Source organism: Sarcophilus harrisii, chromosome 6 (assembly GCF_902635505.1).
Source record: "Sarcophilus harrisii chromosome 6, mSarHar1.11, whole genome shotgun sequence".
Classification (NCBI taxonomy): domain Eukaryota; kingdom Metazoa; phylum Chordata; class Mammalia; order Dasyuromorphia; family Dasyuridae; genus Sarcophilus; species Sarcophilus harrisii.
The window spans coordinates 254,233,197-254,250,159 of NC_045431.1; the positions used below are offsets into that span (position 1 = coordinate 254,233,197).

The 16,963-nt window shown below is 34.1% G+C and overlaps 2 protein-coding genes across 2 annotated transcripts; both read right to left on the reverse strand.

The window, feature by feature from the left end:
• Window positions 1-1,996: 1,996 nt before the first annotated feature.
• On the reverse strand, window positions 1,997-2,975 carry LOC100933685 (vomeronasal type-1 receptor 4-like). The gene is given in 2 exon segments (XM_003774339.2): window positions 1,997-2,075; window positions 2,077-2,975. Coding segments are annotated over 2 exon segments (978 nt in total).
• Window positions 2,976-14,765: 11,790 nt separating this feature from the next.
• On the reverse strand, window positions 14,766-15,695 carry LOC100933177 (vomeronasal type-1 receptor 4-like). The gene has a single exon (XM_003774338.2). The coding sequence runs from the start codon at window positions 15,693-15,695 to the stop codon at window positions 14,766-14,768; it is 930 nt and encodes a 309-aa protein (XP_003774386.2).
• Between the last annotated feature and the right edge of the window lie 1,268 nt (window positions 15,696-16,963).

Sequence of the window (16,963 nt, forward strand, 5' to 3'; positions counted from 1 at the left end):
AGAGAATGGATTAAAAGCCAGAATCCTACAATATATTGTTGACAGGAAACACACCTGAAGCAGGGAGATACATGCACAGTAAAGGTAAAAGGTTGAAGCAGAATCTACCATGCTTCAGGTGAAGTCAAAAAAGCAGGGGTAGCCATCCTGATCTCAGATCAAGCAAAAGCAAAAATTGATCTAATTAAAAGAGATAAGGAAGGGCACTATATCTTGCTAAAGGGTAGCATAGATAATCAAGCAATATCAATATTAAACATATATGCACCAAGTAGTGTAGCAAGTAAATTCTTAAAAGAGAAATTAAGAGAACTGCAAGAAGATATAGACTGCAAAACCACAATAGTGGGAGATCTCAACCTTGCACTCTCAGCATTAGATAAATCAAACTACAAAATAAATAAGAAAGAAGTCAAAGAGATAAATAGAATACTAGAAAAGTTAGATAGGATACATCTTTGGAGAAAACTAAATAGAGACAGACAGGAGTACACGTTCTTCTCAGCAGTTCATGGAACCTATACAAAAATTGACCATATATTAGGACATAAAAACCTCAAACTCAAATGCAGTAATGCAGAAATAGTAAATGCATCCTTTTCAGACCACGATGCAATGAAAATTACAGTCAATAAATAGCCAGGGAAAAATAAACCAAAAAATAATTGGAAACTAAATAATCTCATACTAAAGAATGTGTGGGGAAACAGCAAATTGTTGACATAATTAATAACTTCACCCAAGAAAATGACAATAATGAGACATCATACCAAAATGTGTGGGATTTAGCAAAAGCAGTAATAAGGGGAAATTTTATATCTCTAGAGGTCTACTTGCATAAAATAGAGAAAGAGAGAGTCAAAGAATTAGGGTTACAGATTAAAAAGCTATAAAAAGAACAAATTAAAAACACCCAGTCAAACATTAACTTGAAATTTTAAAAATAAAAGAAGAGATTAATAAAATTGAAAGTAACAAAAAAACTATTGAATTAATAAATAAAACTAAAAGTTGGTTTTGTGAAAAACCAACAACAAAATATATATATATATACCTTCAGTAAATGTGATTTAAAAGGAAAGAGGAAAATTAAATTGTTAGTCTTAAAAATGAGAAAGGAGAGGTCGCCACTAATGAAAAGAAAATTAGAGCAATAATTAGGAGTTACTTTGTCCAGCTTTATGCAAATAAATCAGATAAATGAAATGGAAGAATATCTTCAAAAATATAGCTTACCCAAATTAACAGAGGAAGAGGTAAAATGGTTAAACAATACCATTTTAGAAAAAGAAACAGAACAAGCTATTACTCAACTCTCTAAGAAAAAATCCATAGAACCAGATGGAGTTGCATGTGAATTCTACCAAATATTTAAAGAATTACCTCCAGTGCTATATAAACTATTTTTAAAAAAATAGGGATTTAAGGAGTCCTATCAAATTCCTTTCATGACCCAGACATGGTACTGATACCTAAACCAGGTAGGGTGAAAACAGAGAAAGAAAATTATAGACCAATCTTCCTAATAAATATTGATTCTAAAATCATAAATACAATATTAGCAAAAAGATTAGAGAAAATCATCACCAGGATAATACACTATGACCAAGTAAATTTTATACCAAGAATGTAGGGCTGATTCAATATTAGGAAAACTATTAGCAGAAAGAACACTGGGAAATGAACGTAAACGGTTTGCATTTTTGTTTCTCTTCCCGTGTTTTGTTTTGTTTTTACCTTCTGAATCCAACTCTTCCTGTACAACAAGAGAACAGTTCAGTTCTGCATACATATATTGTATCTAGAAAATACTGTGACATATTTAACATGTATAGAACTGCTTGCCATCTGGGGGAGGAGGTGGAGGGAGGAAGGGGAAAAGATGGAACAGAAGTGAGTGCAAGGGATAATGTTGTAAAAAATTACCCAGGCATGGGTTCTTTCAATAAAAAGTTATAATTATTTTTTTTAAAGTTTTGAACTGAGATTTTAGAATTTATTTTCTTCTTTGAAATTTCATAGTTTCAATGTCTCTGTTCTGAGATTTTAATGAATGAGGATGTGAATTTTTTTCTTTTGAAAATATTACAACAACTGAGGATCTGTGAATCACTACTGATTAAAACAAAAGGACTTACTGTTGGGTACAATGAACTAAAAATTGCAGATATATGTATAATCCACTGGCTGGTATCTTTAGATTTTTCCATTACAATAACAAAGATGGTACTAAATGAATTAAAGCATACAAAGGAAATCATGAGCAACAAGATTACTTTAGTGGCTCTGGTTTCTGGGGAGGCAATAGGGTTGACACAAGTGTTATGAAGGTATTGGACTTGCCATTTGTGTCTGAACAAAACAGATACCATGTAGCCACTGGAAATGGCCATAAATCCCAGAAATACCACATCATAAAGTGTCTTCCGCATAACGACATTGGATGTTGTTATAGCATGCCAGTCTATTGAACAGTATCCAAGGTTCTTCTTAAGGTGACTGAATGTGTTGTTCCCAGGGCCAGTCACATATAGAGGCACAACTACAGCTACCAACAAATTGAGTACCCACATGAAGACACACGATGGAACAATGTATTTTGGGGCTTTGGCTTTGAGCGTGGCCCATTTGGGGCTGTTGGAACTGACTGGGATAGCCTGGAAGACACTCAGGAGGCAGGTATTGCATAGTGAAAGTCCTTCAGAAACTCTCTGCAGATAAACAATGATTTTGCATTCAATGTCACTCAGGAAAATTTTCTGGATACACACCTGGGTTACTGTGGGAACTCCCCTGAAAAGAAGCATTATAATATGGGAAAGGAACAAATTAACAAAAATCGTATGTATTGGTCTTATCCTTTGACCAGTGATTAAATTAAAGCTATACAAGAAAAGGAGTAAACCATTCCCAAAGATTCCAATTATAATCCGAAGCATATGTAAAATGCAGAGGATATCATCCTTAGACTGCATTCTTTATTCCCGAGGACAGAATGATATTCAGATCCAAAGTGACCTGGGAATGAAGAGAGAATTTTCTGTTATAAAACCGGGAGTTCAAAATCAGATTCTGCACATTTCTTACCAATGAGTTGATCTCCATTACTCCTTAGTTATTATAGAAATAGAGAGTTTTAGAAGATATTTTATTCCCACTAGTTTTCTTTTTTTTTTTTTTCTTTTTTTTACTTTCTTGGTGTAAGTGTTCTAATCTGGAAGTGTTGTAATTTTTTTTTTTTAAATGGGGATTTTCAATTCTATTTTCTGTCTCATGTGTTTATGCAATTATTTGATTGTATATTTATGTAAATATATTTGCCTTTTTTTAGAATGGCATTGATATTTCATAGATCACATAAAACTAGACTCATATATTCAGATCATTTTTTACAGCAAACGTTACTAAAAACTTTTCTTTATATTGATTATTTAAAAGTAAAAAGTAAAATAGGAAAAGGAGAACACCTTGCCATGTACACAACAGAACATAAGAAAGCATTTACAATATCAAGCAATAAATTTTCTTATCAAGAAAACCTATATAATATGTATGACACATGTTCAGAAATAACTGTCTTTTCTTTCCCTATAGTAGTTTTTTTGGTTTGTTTTCTGCTGTGTACTTTTTCATTTTATTTCTCCCCTTTAAATGCAGTAAAATGCATTTCTCAATTAAACAAAATGAAACACCATAATGCAGACAATCATAGCACTATAACTTCAGAGAGTTTTAAATATTTATTGCTTTTCACTGTAAAAAAATTTTTATCTGCATATAAGCTGAAGTCATGGTTTTCCTAAAGGCAAAACAGAAATGTTGCTGTGACAGAAGAATAAAGATGAAGAGATAATCTGATGCACATGGATGGTAGGAAAACACTGCTTACATAGAGGCCACATGGCCAAAAATTAAACATATCTAGATCAATCTTGGCCAGAAGAAAGGTTAATAATTATATTATTGTTGATATTGCTATAGTAATTTTTACTAATATTTGCATTATCATAAAATTATGTCAAATAATTAATGATCATTGAAGAAATGTATATTTCCTAAAAAATTGGTGGAATTAAATATGAGCTCATGGCCAAAAGATTAATTTCAAAATTGTTATCATCATAATGTGAAGAAGAAAATGTAAAATTATATTGGACTTCTTTGCATTGCAGAATACGTTCCATGTTTCTTTCAGATAAATTTATGTGCCCCTGAAATCCATTTCATCTAATTTGAATGTCCTTGCCACTTGACCATGATTCATGGGCATCCAGGGTAGCTGAGGCATTTAGGCAGAGAACTAACTGCTTTTTCCAGTTAGTAAAAAATAAATTTTACAGTGTATTAAGTTAGGGCAGCTAGATGGCTCAGTGGAGAGAAGTGCCCCTGAAGTCAGGAGGATCTAAGTTCAAATCCAGCCTCATTTAATAGTTACTAGATTTGTGACCCTGGGCAAGTCATTTAACTTCACTGGCCTCAGCACAAAATAAAATGTAGGAAGTCATTGATTCTACATTAACCATGATTATTAGAGTGTCAGAAGTTAGATTCCAATAAAAGAATAAAGAAAAAGGAAAGTCAGAAAGAAAGGAGCAAAAACCACATGGAGAGTACCTTCCTGTTAATCAATCAGTGGAAGCTACATTGAAATCAAACAGGCAGAAAGGACAACCTTATGTTGGGAGCAGAAGAAGGTTAGAGAGGGAGTTAAATAGCTGGCAGGGACCAGAGTTATTGAAACTCAGCCCCAATAACTTTGTTTGCCTGTGAAAAAAATCACACAGTTCCCTTGGCCTCACCTGTTACCTCACCTGTAAAATGGGTGTTTTTGGTCAACTTCTCTGACTTCCTTTATACTCTATAATGCTCCGGCACAGAGAAAGGGATCTGACTGTGGAGCTTTTACTTGAACAATTCCCACAGGATATTCCAGCCTGGAAACCACATTATTTCTAGTCCTGCCGCCTATGTGAGGGAAGAAAGGATAGAGGTCACACGGGAAAGGCCTGAACCAGCCAGGGGTCTAAGCCCAGATTGCTCTGCCAAAGCACCTTCAGATGGGCTCTGAACTTGCACAGTCACAGTGACATTTCCCACACATTCAGCCTCAATCAGAGATCAGAGCTTCTCCTTCTCCTGGGTTCAGCTCAGACACAAAAGTTCTAACTCCTTTCCTGATAAAATGAGAAAGGGAACAATCCAGGATGTCATTTTCTCCCAGGAGGGTTTCAGTGCAGAATCTGCCAGCACCTGAATCTTAACCAGCTGAGCACTGCATCTCCATCCACTCCCTTTAGCCTGATCAGAACCACTTAAGGGGGAGATAAAAACAGAGGTACCCAAAGACTGCTGAAGAAAAGCTAATATGTCCCTGCTGTGATCTAAAAAGGGAATAATCCCTACTCTGGCTCCATCTGCAATGCCTCTTCTGTATCCCAAGAACTGAAAAATATAACTTTTTCCCTAGATGAGATTTCTAGGAGTCTGATCTCTGAGACAAAGATGTAGAGTTACTCACCAGTCTGACCTGAGCTGCCAAAGAAGTGGGTACAGTTGCGAGTGTGTGTGAGTGTGTGTGAGTTTGTGTGTGTTTGAGGGTGTGTGTGCACTTGTGCAAGTGCACATGTGTGATCTGTGGGGATTGTCAGGCCTGGAGTTATGAGCACAGCCTTTCTGAGCTTATCTCCCCCAAGAACCTCAATTACTGTCACCTCAAAAGCAAAAGTTGGCAGAAGGAATTTGTCACGTCATGACATCCCTTAATCTCAAGTAAAAATCCCCAGCAGTTATTAAAAGTGACTAATTAGAATCTCTGAAGAACCAACAGGTTACATTGCGGGGAGAAACTTTTCTTTCAGCTTAATAATATGAAAGAAAGTAATACAGAGAGTGGTTTCTATCTATTGATCTGCCAGGGAACAATTTTGTGAAATCTAGTGATCTACCAAAAAAAAATTCATCAATTCTAGTCTTTCTGAAAATAATTTTAATTAATTGAACACTTTGTTGTAGAGACAAATCTTTTGATAGTCAAAGCAACCAATTTACTTTTACTATGATTTAGTAATAGAATATGATAATTATGTATCTTTAGGAGTTTGCTTAAAAGAAAAAAATGTAGGTTACACATGAGAAGAAAATAGAGGCATTTAAATTGGCTGTATAACTCTGTGAGTTTTTTTTTTTTTTCGCTTATTGAGTTTTTAATATTAGGAAACATACTATAGTGGTAGAATCTTTACAAAATGACAAGTCAGTTACCTAATTTAGCATGGTACTTAGCAAATTCTCTAGTTCACTGATGTATTTAAGTACTCATTGGAGTTCACACTTTTGGGAGATTCAGAAGTCAGTATTCAGTATGAGATTCACAAGTCAGAAACCCACAATCCCACTCTGTCCAAGGAGGAGTCAACCTTTTACAACGAGCATAAAAAGAGCTTCAGTGAGCCAGTCAGGGTCAGTTCAGAAGAAGCCACAAGTGGGAGTTGAGTTAGAGCCAGAAGTCACTTCAGAAGATTGAAAGCCACATGTCTGCGTTAAGGCAGAGGCAGAAGCAAGGACAAGCTGCAAGAGCTCTTGGAATCAAGAAAGGAGAAAATCAACGTTTGGATTTTATCAGCTGACTGTATTTGAAGTGATTATTACTCTGAATCAAAACTAAGGCTGCCTCCTGAAAAACCTCCCCAAGAAACCTGCTCTCACAGAGAACCATCTTATATTATAAAAAAGAAGAACACCACACTATAGACAGGAGTTTCTAATAGAAATATAGGCATAAATCAAAGGTTAAACAAATTTAGGAGAATTAATCTGTCTAACCTGCATTCTTTATTAGTCTACCAGTACTGTAGTTAGAAAAACATGACTGAAAGAGCTTGCATGACATGATACAGGATTTGGAGGATAAAATGAATAATACTTTCTATTTCAAATCCGATTTCTTGAATTAAATAAAGTCCTTATTTCTTCTCTCACCTGGTTTTCTGATGTTTGAATAAAATTTTCCCAATTCTTTTATGAATTCCTCCTATCTTTGCTTTGAAAAGATTTAATTGATGCAAAAGTCTGCATTGACAGTGAAACTCTATCAGGATTCATTTCTCCTATAGAAAATTCCTAGCTTTGAGGCTTTAAGATAATGCTTATTTAATAAGACAAAGTTGAAATAAAGTTTAACTTCAATTCTGATCAAGAGGACTCATGAAGGAATGATACCCAATGGGTCATGGTGACAGTAGGATGGGAAAAAAAGTGTCTAGCATTAACAGAGGAAGTCCTGCTTCATTGAAATGGACAGTTTCATTGGAAATACTATCATCATTAGCACTACTCCACTCATCTTCAGATATGGAAGATATGTCAGAAACAGTGGTAGGAAAAGGTTCTATCTCCAGGATACTATAACTTGGTCACAAAGGTAAGGGACAGGTGTACAATGAAATCAGTGGTCTATGCTATCTTATCCAACAGTAATTCAAAGACCATAAAACATGACAGACATTCCAACACTTAAGGTTCAAAATTCGGGCACATGGTTCTGTTATGGCACATGCTTAATAAGCTTTAATAGTTAATATTAACCTCTCTTAGAGCAGCTTAGATTTAATTGACATAACATGTGAGTTATGATCAAGGAAGATGGACATATTAAAAAATGCATGTTAACATTCTCAAAGAAAAAACCAAAAATATCACTTAACCTGTTGTTAATAATAGCTAGATAGTGATTTTCTGATGCAGTCTTTTGAAATTAAAGCTTCGATTTTCTGTCGATAAAAAATGATGCTCATAATATTTTTTAAGCTTTTGGTTAAAAAAACTGGATGACACATTTAGTGAGTAGTAACAATACATATATTATAGGTTTTTGTGAATGTATGTTTTTTATTCTTTATGTTGTTTTTAAATTTAGAAACATGCCAATAGTATGGAATAAATGAATGAAGATCGGTTGGGGATTAAATTGATACAGGCTATTTATGATACTTATACTACATGCTATAAAAATCTCTATATTCTGTAGAGAGAGAAAGATTAACAAAAGAATTTTAATGCCTTTATCTAGAATTTAGATATAATGAAGGCTGAATTAATAGTTTGCTCTTGTTTAACTTTCCATTGAAGTTGTTTAGGAATGCTTCTTCCATTAATCTGAATTCTATAATTTTCATTGACATTTTTCTTGCAAATATTTTCAAGTTATTGAATTCTTCTGAGATTTTTGTTGAGCTTCCTTGTCACTATGACAGATTTTTGTTGAGATTATATTAAATTGGTTTGCTAATTTATCTTAGTTTTATAACTGAATTTCACTTAAAATTTGACTTTCCTCACCATTTGATAGAGGTGGTGGAGGGGTAGCACTGTCTCAAGTTTTAGGCTTTATTGTGAAAATTATTATTATTTCTTGGTTTCCCTGTGGTTTACATAACTAGCTCTTGCAGTTTGTAAGTTTTCTGTGATTCTAAGATTGTATGATGTAGAGAAAGGCATGGTCACTGTTCTCATTATGTAAGCTCTAGTCTTATTTTGGAAGAAACTGTGTCCTTCCTAAGGAATACAGGCAATTGTGCTTCTCTCTTGCTCTGAAACTTCACCAGGAAGTAGGAACACTTCTCCCTCTTTACTCCAAAGTTAAACCAGAGCGCTTGTCTCTTTGTGACTCTAATTGTTTCTCTCCATCCAAAACCTAGAACTCAGAATTGGGCATTGGGCAAAAGAATACATAACACATATTTCTGCTTCTGACAGAAGTTATCTTTGGCTGGAAAAGGCTCTACTAAAGAATGGCTCTACTAAAGCACTTTTGGCACCAGAATAAAATTTGATGCACTATTTTAAAGTTATTTCTGAGGGAGTGATGAGAAGAGGACGCTCAAATGCTGTGTCTACTCTTATATCTTGGATCTGACATCTTTTTAATTTTAAAATTTTATTATTCAACGCAAATTCTTCTGCTTCTGCATTTTATGAAAGCTTAATTTTTCATTCCATTTCTGTGATCCTTTATTTCTTTGAAAATCCATTCTTGTGTGCTCAACTCTTATCTGCCTCAGTCTCAGTCATTACTTCTTTGAAAGCTGGTTTGTGAAGTCAAAGAAAAAAAGTCATTACTTTTTTACAAGATAGGTTTCTCATTTATACTGTCTGTAACTTTCTAGGAATTATGCATCACTTCATGTTAATATCAAAAATCCTTTTTCAATGTGATTGTGTTACTTTTTCTGGCACAAATTTTAGCATGAATTCATTCTTTTTTGTTCTTTTATACTTTTTTACTAATTTCCTTTTCTGATTTTTTGATTGTTATATCTGCTCTGATTTGTCTTAAAAATTTTATTTCAAATATTTCTTTCTCAATATTATTGATTCTTCTCTGGTTAATTGAATTGTTGCCTTCTATTTTTCTCCACAGCTATGGCATTTACTTTTTATTTTACATAGTTCTTTGAAGTTGGATAGCCTCATGTTCTTTACAGATTGTGGAATGAGGATCAAGTAGGAACCTGGCAGAGTTCCTGTACCAAAGTATTCCTGTGGAATAAAGTATTCAATACCTTTGATCTTATGTCTCCTTCAAACAACGTTTGTTCCCTTTCTCCCATGGACCCTTCCTCTATGCTACCGTACTGTTTATTGCAATAAATAAGTAAAATTAAGCCAAATAAATTCTTGAACTTGCTCAAACCTGATTAAGCATTTTATACCTAAACAATATATTCTATGACCTCTTTGTCATATATAGAAGATCTCAATGGCACTCTCAAAAGCCAAAGTCATTCATGGTTGCAGTGTTAGGGCTTATACATGCTTAGAAAGACTGGATGTTTCAGAGGCTGAAAACAACTCTATTTGGGACAGCTGTTCTTACCTTCAAGATCAGAAACATTGGGTGCATAAAGAGAAATATTTACACTTGGCTGGAATATCAGATTTTGATTGGTCCTATTCTATATATAATTTTTTCAGAGAAAAAATAAAAATAACCAGAATATAAAGGGCTTGCTCAGTAGACACACACACCAAAATCTTGGTAGTGTGACCAGAAATTGGACCTTGAATCTCAGAGTCAAAATTAGCTATTCTCATTTTATGACAACAAATGAACAGCCACACTTATAATGTCAATACTTTTCAAAGTATTGTTTCTTTCTCTCTGTCAGTTTCTGTCTATGTCTCTCTGTGTTTCTCTGTGTCTCTCTGTCTCCTCTATCTCTCTATCTCCTTCCCTCTCTCTCTCTCTGTCTCACTCTTTCTCTCTATGTGTCTGTCTGCCTCTCTGCCTCTCTGTTTCTCTGTGTCTCTGTCTCTCTCTCTCTTTGAGTGCTTACAAACTCCATTTCTCATTTCCCTTTTTAAAAATGTCTGAAGAAGGGACTTCCAGCCAAGATGGCAGAGAGGAGGCACACAGCTGTGTAAGCTCCGCGTTTTCTCTCAGAAGTCATTTCATGACAAGCCTTTGAATTAATGCTTGACTGAAAAAATATCCCATAAATAGTTACCAAGAGAAGATATCCTTGAAATTCACCAAGAAACGTTTTTGCTCAAGGGCAAGGACAGTTTTAGATCAGACACAGGCTGAGGGCACTCAGCATCAGTGAGAGCAAGGGAGGCAGCTCACAGTCCAGCACACCAGAGGTGGGTGGGGTGTGATCTCAGCCATCTCTGCAGGGAGAGCTTTACTACAGTATTGGATACTTTACCCTGACAGTAGACAAGCAGAAAAGCTAAAAACAGAGAGGGTGAAGTCTATACCCCTGAAAAGCTACAGTCTCTAGAGACCTGGACACACCCACCCACAGTGTCTCAGCACATACCAAGAGTATCAGAGCACAGGCACAACACAGCTATTGTTTTTCTGCTAATGCCTCACTACTGCCCCCTGCAATCTGTAGAGGAAGCTTCGTAACACCATCCAACCCCCCCCCCCACACACACACACACACACACACAAAAAGCAGACCACTAGTTTTTTTTTGTTAGTCTGTTTTCTTTAACTCTTCTTTGACAAAATGAGCAAAAAGTTTAAATGGATCCTAACCATTGATAGCTTCTATATAGAAAGAGATCAGACTTTAAATCCTGAGGAAACTAAAAATAGAGTGTCTCCGGATGAATCTCCAAAGGAGGATATGATTTGGTCCTCAACACAGATGAATCTCATACAAGAAATTAAAAAGGCTTGCACAAGAGAGCTAGAAGAAAAGTGGGAAAAGGAAAGGGAAGCTTGTCAAGAGAGTCTAGATAAGTCATCCTACTCATTTAAAGACTGAGTGGATAAAGTAAAAAAAAAAAAACCTTGAAAAACTGAATTAATGAGTTGGAAACAGAAAATAGCTCTCTAAAAAATAAAATGGGTGAAATGGAAAAAAATTCCATAGAAAAAAACAACTCACTTAAAAACTTAATTAGACTATTAGAAAAAGATATTGAAAAAGTGACTGAAGAAAATACTTCATTGAAAATCAGAATCAAACAAATGGAATTGAATGACTCGAGGAGACACCAAGAAGTAGTCAAGCAAAACCAAAAAAAAAAAAAAAAAAAAAAAAAGACACAATGGAGAAAAATGTCAAAAACCTTCTCAGGGAAACAACAGACCTGGAAAATAGATTTAGGAGAGACAATCAGACAATCTGAGAATTATTGGACTCTCTGAAAAATATGATTGAAAAAAAGAGCCTGGATACTATTTTCCAGGAAATTATCAAAGAGAACTGCCCAGAAGTTATAGAAACTGAGGGTAAAATAGAAATTGAAATAATTCATCAATCACTTACTGAAAGAGACACTAAAATCAAAATACCAAGAAATATAATGGCCAAAGTCCAGAACTATCAGATGAAGGTAAAAATACTGCAAGCTGCTAAAAATAATCATTTCAAATAAAGAGGAGCCACAACTATCACCCAGGATCTAGCAGCGTCCACTTTAAAAGATCGAATGGCCTGGAATATGATATTACAAAAGGCTAAGGAACTCAGTATGCAAACAAAAATAACGTACCCAACCACAATGAGCATCTTCTTCCAGGGAAGGAGATGGACGTTCAATGAAATAAGCAAATTTCACCTATTTTTGATGAAAAAACCAGAACTAAATAAAAAGATTCATCTACAAATATAGAACTCAAGAGAAACCTAAAAAGGTAAAAAGAAATCTTGGGAAATATATTTCAGCTATAAAGACTACTTGTATATCTTGTTCTAGAAACTAGAGGTGGAAAGGAAATTGTACCTGGAAAAGGGTAAAATGGAGGTACTACATCTCACAAAGAGGCAAAGGAAACCTATTATATCTGAGAAAAAGAATGGAGGGGGATAAACATAGTGTGTATCTTACTGCCATCAGAATTGGCTTAAAGAGAAAAATTTTAGACATATTCTATTTATGGTGAAACTTCTCCCACCTCATTGAAAAGTGGGAAGGGAAAAGTGAAAAGGGAAGGAATGAGCTAAGTGGAAGGAAACACAGAAATTGTGAAGAAAAGGAGTAAGACAGGGGAGGAACTCTAAGGTAGGGAGGAGGGATACTAAAAAGGGAGGACTGTGAGAAGCAAGTAGTGCTCACACATTTAATACTGGGGAAGGGGATAAGGAGGAAGGAAGAGAGAAAAGTATAAATAGGGGTTATCAAGTTGGCAAGTAATAGCAAACTGGTAATTTTAACCATAAATGTGAATGGGGTAAACTGCCCCATAGAGAGGAAGTGGTTAGAGAATGGATTAAAAGCCAGAATCCTGCAATATGTTGTTGACAGGAAACACACCTGAAGCAAGGAGATACATGCAGAATAAAGGTAAAAGGTTGAAGCAGAATCTACCATGCTTCAGGTGAAGTCAAAAAAGCAGGGGTAGCCATCCTGATCTCAGATCAAGCAAAAGCAAAAATTGATCTAATTAAAAGAGATAAGGAAGGGCACTATATCTTGCTAAAGGGTAGCATAGATAATCAAGCAATATCAATATTAAACATATATGCACCAAGTAGTGTGGCAAGTAAATTCTTAAAAGAGAAATTAAGAGAGCTGCAAGAAGATATAGACTGCAAAACCATAATAGTGGGAGAAGATCTCAACCTTGCACTCTCAGCATTAGATAAATCAAACTACAAAATAAATAAGAAAAAAGTCAAAGAGATAAATAGAATACTAGAAAAGTTAGATATGATACATCTTTGGAGAAAACTAAATAGAGACAGAAAGGAGTACACTTTCTTCTCAGCAGTTCATGGAACCTATACAAAAATTGACCATATATTAGGACATAAAAACCTCAAACTCAAATGCAGTAATGCAGAAATAGTAAATGCATCCTTTTCAGACCACGATGCAATGAAAATTACAGTCAATAAATAGCCAGGGAAAAATAAACCAAAAAATAATTGGAAACTAAATAATCTCATACTAAAGAATGTGTGGGGAAACAGCAAATTGTTGACATAATTAATAACTTCACCCAAGAAAATGACAATAATGAGACATCATACCAAAATGTGTGGGATTTAGCCAAAGCAGTAATAAGGGGAAATTTTATATCTCTAGAGGTCTACTTGCATAAAATAGAGAAAGAGAGGGTCAAAGAATTAGGCTTACAGATTAAAAAGCTAGAAAAAAAAAACAAATTAAAAACACCCAGTCAAACATTAACTTGAAATTTTAAAAATAAAAGAAGAGATTAATAAAACTGAAAGTAACAAAAAAACTATTGAATTAATAAATAAAACTAAAAGTTGGTTTTGTGAAAAGAAAAACAACAAAATATATATAAATCTTCAGTAAATGTGATTTAAAAGAAAAGAGGAAAATTAAATTGTTAGTCATAAAAATGAGAAGGGAGAGGTTGCCACTAATGAAAAGAAAATTAGAGCAATAATTAGGAGTTACTTTGTCCAACTTTATGCCAATAAATCAGATAAATGAAATGGAAGAATATCTTCAAAAATATAGCTTACCCAAATTAACAGAGGAAGAAGTAAAATGGTTAAGCCATCCCATTTTAGAAAAAGAAATAGAATAAGCTATTACTCAACACTCTAAGAAAAAATCCCCAGGACCAAATGGATTTACATGTAAATTCTACCAAATATTTAAAGAATTAACTCCAATGATATATAAACTATTTGAAAAAAATAGGGATTGAAGGAGTCCTATCAAATTCCTTTCATGACCCAGACATGATACTGATACCTAAACCAGGTAGGTTGAAAACAGAGAAAGAAAATTATAGACCAATCTTCCTAATGAATATTGATGCTAAAATCATAAATACAATATTAGCAAAAAGATTAGAGAAAATCATCACCAGGATAATACACTATGAGCAAGTAAATTTTATACCAAGAATGTAGGGCTGATTCAATATTAGGAAAACTATTAGCAGAAAGAACACTGGGAAATGAACGTAAATGGTTTGCATTTTTGTTTCTCTTCCCGGGTTTTTTTTTTTTTTTAACCTTCTGAATCCAACTCTTCCTGTACAACAAGAGAACTGTTCAGTTCTGCACACATATGTTGTATCTAGAAAATACTGTGACATATTTAACATGTATAGAACTGCTTGCCATCTGGGGGAGGAGGTGGAGGGAGGAAGGGGAAAAGATGGAACAGAAGTGAGTGCAAGGGATAATGTTGTAAAAAATTGCCCAGTCAGGGGTTCTTTCAATAAAAAGTTATAATTATTTTTTTTAAAGTTTTGAACTGAGATTTTAGAATTTATTTTCTTCTTTGAAATTTCATAGTTTCAATGTCTCTGTTCTGAGATTTTAATGAATGAGAATGAGAATATTTTTTCTTTTGAAAATATTACAACAACTGAGGATCTGTGAATCACTACTGATTAAAACAAAAGGACTTACTGTTGGGTAAAATGAACTAAAAATTGCAGACATATGCATAATCCACTGGCTTGTATCTTTAGATTTTTCCATTACAATAACAAAGATCGAACTAAATGAATTAAAGCATACAAAGGAAATCATGAGCAACAAGATTACTTTAGTGGCTCTGGTTTCTGGGGTGGCAATAGGGTTGACACAAGTGTTATGAAGGTATTGGACTTGCCATTTGTGTCTGAACAAAATAGATACCATGTAGCCACTGGAAATGGCCATAAATCCCAGAAATACCACATCGTAAAGTGTCTTCCACATAACAAGATTGGAAGTTGTTATGGCATGCCAGTCTATTGAACAGTATCCAAGGTTCTTCTTAAGGTGACTGAATGTGTTGTTCCCAGGGCCAGTCACATGGAGAGGCACAACTACATCTACCAACAAATTGAGTACCCACATGAAGACACACGATGGAACAATGTATTTGGGGGCTTTGGCTTTGAGCTTGTCCCATTTGGGGTTGTTGGAACTGACTGTGATGGCCTGGAAGACACTCAAGAGGCAGGTATTGCAAAGTGAAAGTCCCTGAGAAACTCTCTGCAGATAAACAATGATTTTGCATTCAATGTCACTCAGGAAAATTTCCTGGATACACACTTGGGTTGCTGTGGGAACTCCCCTGAAAAGAAGCATTATAATATGGGAAAGGAACAAATTAACAAAAATCGTATCTATTGGTCTTATCCTTTGACCAGTGATTAAATTAAAGCTATACAAGAAAAGGAGTAAACCATTCCCAAAGATTCCAATTATAATCCGAAGCATATGTAAAATGCAGAGGATATCATTCTTAGACTGCATTCTTTATTCTCTAGGACAGAATGATATTCAGATCCAAAGTGACCTGGGAATGAAGAGAGAATTTTCTGTTATAAAACCGGGAGTTCAAAATCATATTCTGCACATTTCTTACCAATGAGTTGATCTGCATTACTCCTTAGTTATTATAGAAATAGAGAGTTTTAGAAAATATTTTACTCCCACTACTTTTCTAATTTTTTTTACATTCTTGGTGTAAGTATTCTTATCTTGAAGTATTGTAATTTTTTTTAAATGGGGATTTAATTCTATTTTCTGTCTCATGTGTTTATGTATTTATTTGATTGTATATTTAGGTAAATAGATTTGCCTTTTTTTTAGAATGGCATTGATATTTCATAGATCACATAAGACTAGACTCATAAGTTCAGATCATTTTTTTTTATATTGATTATTTAAAAGTAAAAAGTAAAATAGGAAAAGGAGAAAATCTTGCCATGTACACTTTAGAATGCAAGAAATGATTTATATCAAGCAATAAATTTTCTTATCAAGAAAACCTATATGATATATATGACACATGTTCAGAAATAACCGTCTTTTCTTTCCCTATAGTAGTTTTTTTTATTTGTTTACTGCTGTGTACTTTTTAATTTTATTTCTCCCCTTTAAATGCAGTAAAATGCATTTCTCAATTAAACAAAATGTAACACCATAATGCAGACAATCATAGCATAGTAACTTCAGAGATTCTTAAATATTTATTGCTTTTCACTGTAAAAAATTTTTATCTGAATATAAACTGAAGTCATGGTTTTCCTAAAGGCAAAACAGAAATGTTGCTGTGACAGAAGAATGAAAGATAAAGAGATAAATCTGATGCACATGGATGATAGGAAAACACTGCTTACATAGAGGCCACAGGGACAAAAATTAAACATATCTAGATCAATCTTAGCCAGAAGAAAGCTTAATAATTATAAGTTATTGTTGATATTGCTATAGTAATTTTACTAATATTTGCATTATAATAAAATTATGTCAAATAATTAAAAATCATTGAAGAAATGTGTATTTCCTAATAAATTGGTGGAATTAAATATGAGCTCATGGCCAAAAGATTAATTTCAAAATTGTTATCATCATAATGTGAAGAAGAAAATGTAAAATTATATTGGACTTCTTTGCATTGCAGGATATGTTCCCTGTTTCTGTCAATTAAATTTCTGTGCCCCTGAAGTCCATTTCATCTAATTTGAATGTCCTTGCCACTTGACCATGATTCATGGACATCCAGGGTACCTGAGGCA

Bases quoted from the DNA above. Each gene is read 5' to 3' on its own strand.
- LOC100933177 (XM_003774338.2), bottom strand. From the start codon at position 15,695: ATGCAGTCTAAGAATGATATCCTCTGCATTTTACATATGCTTCGGATT.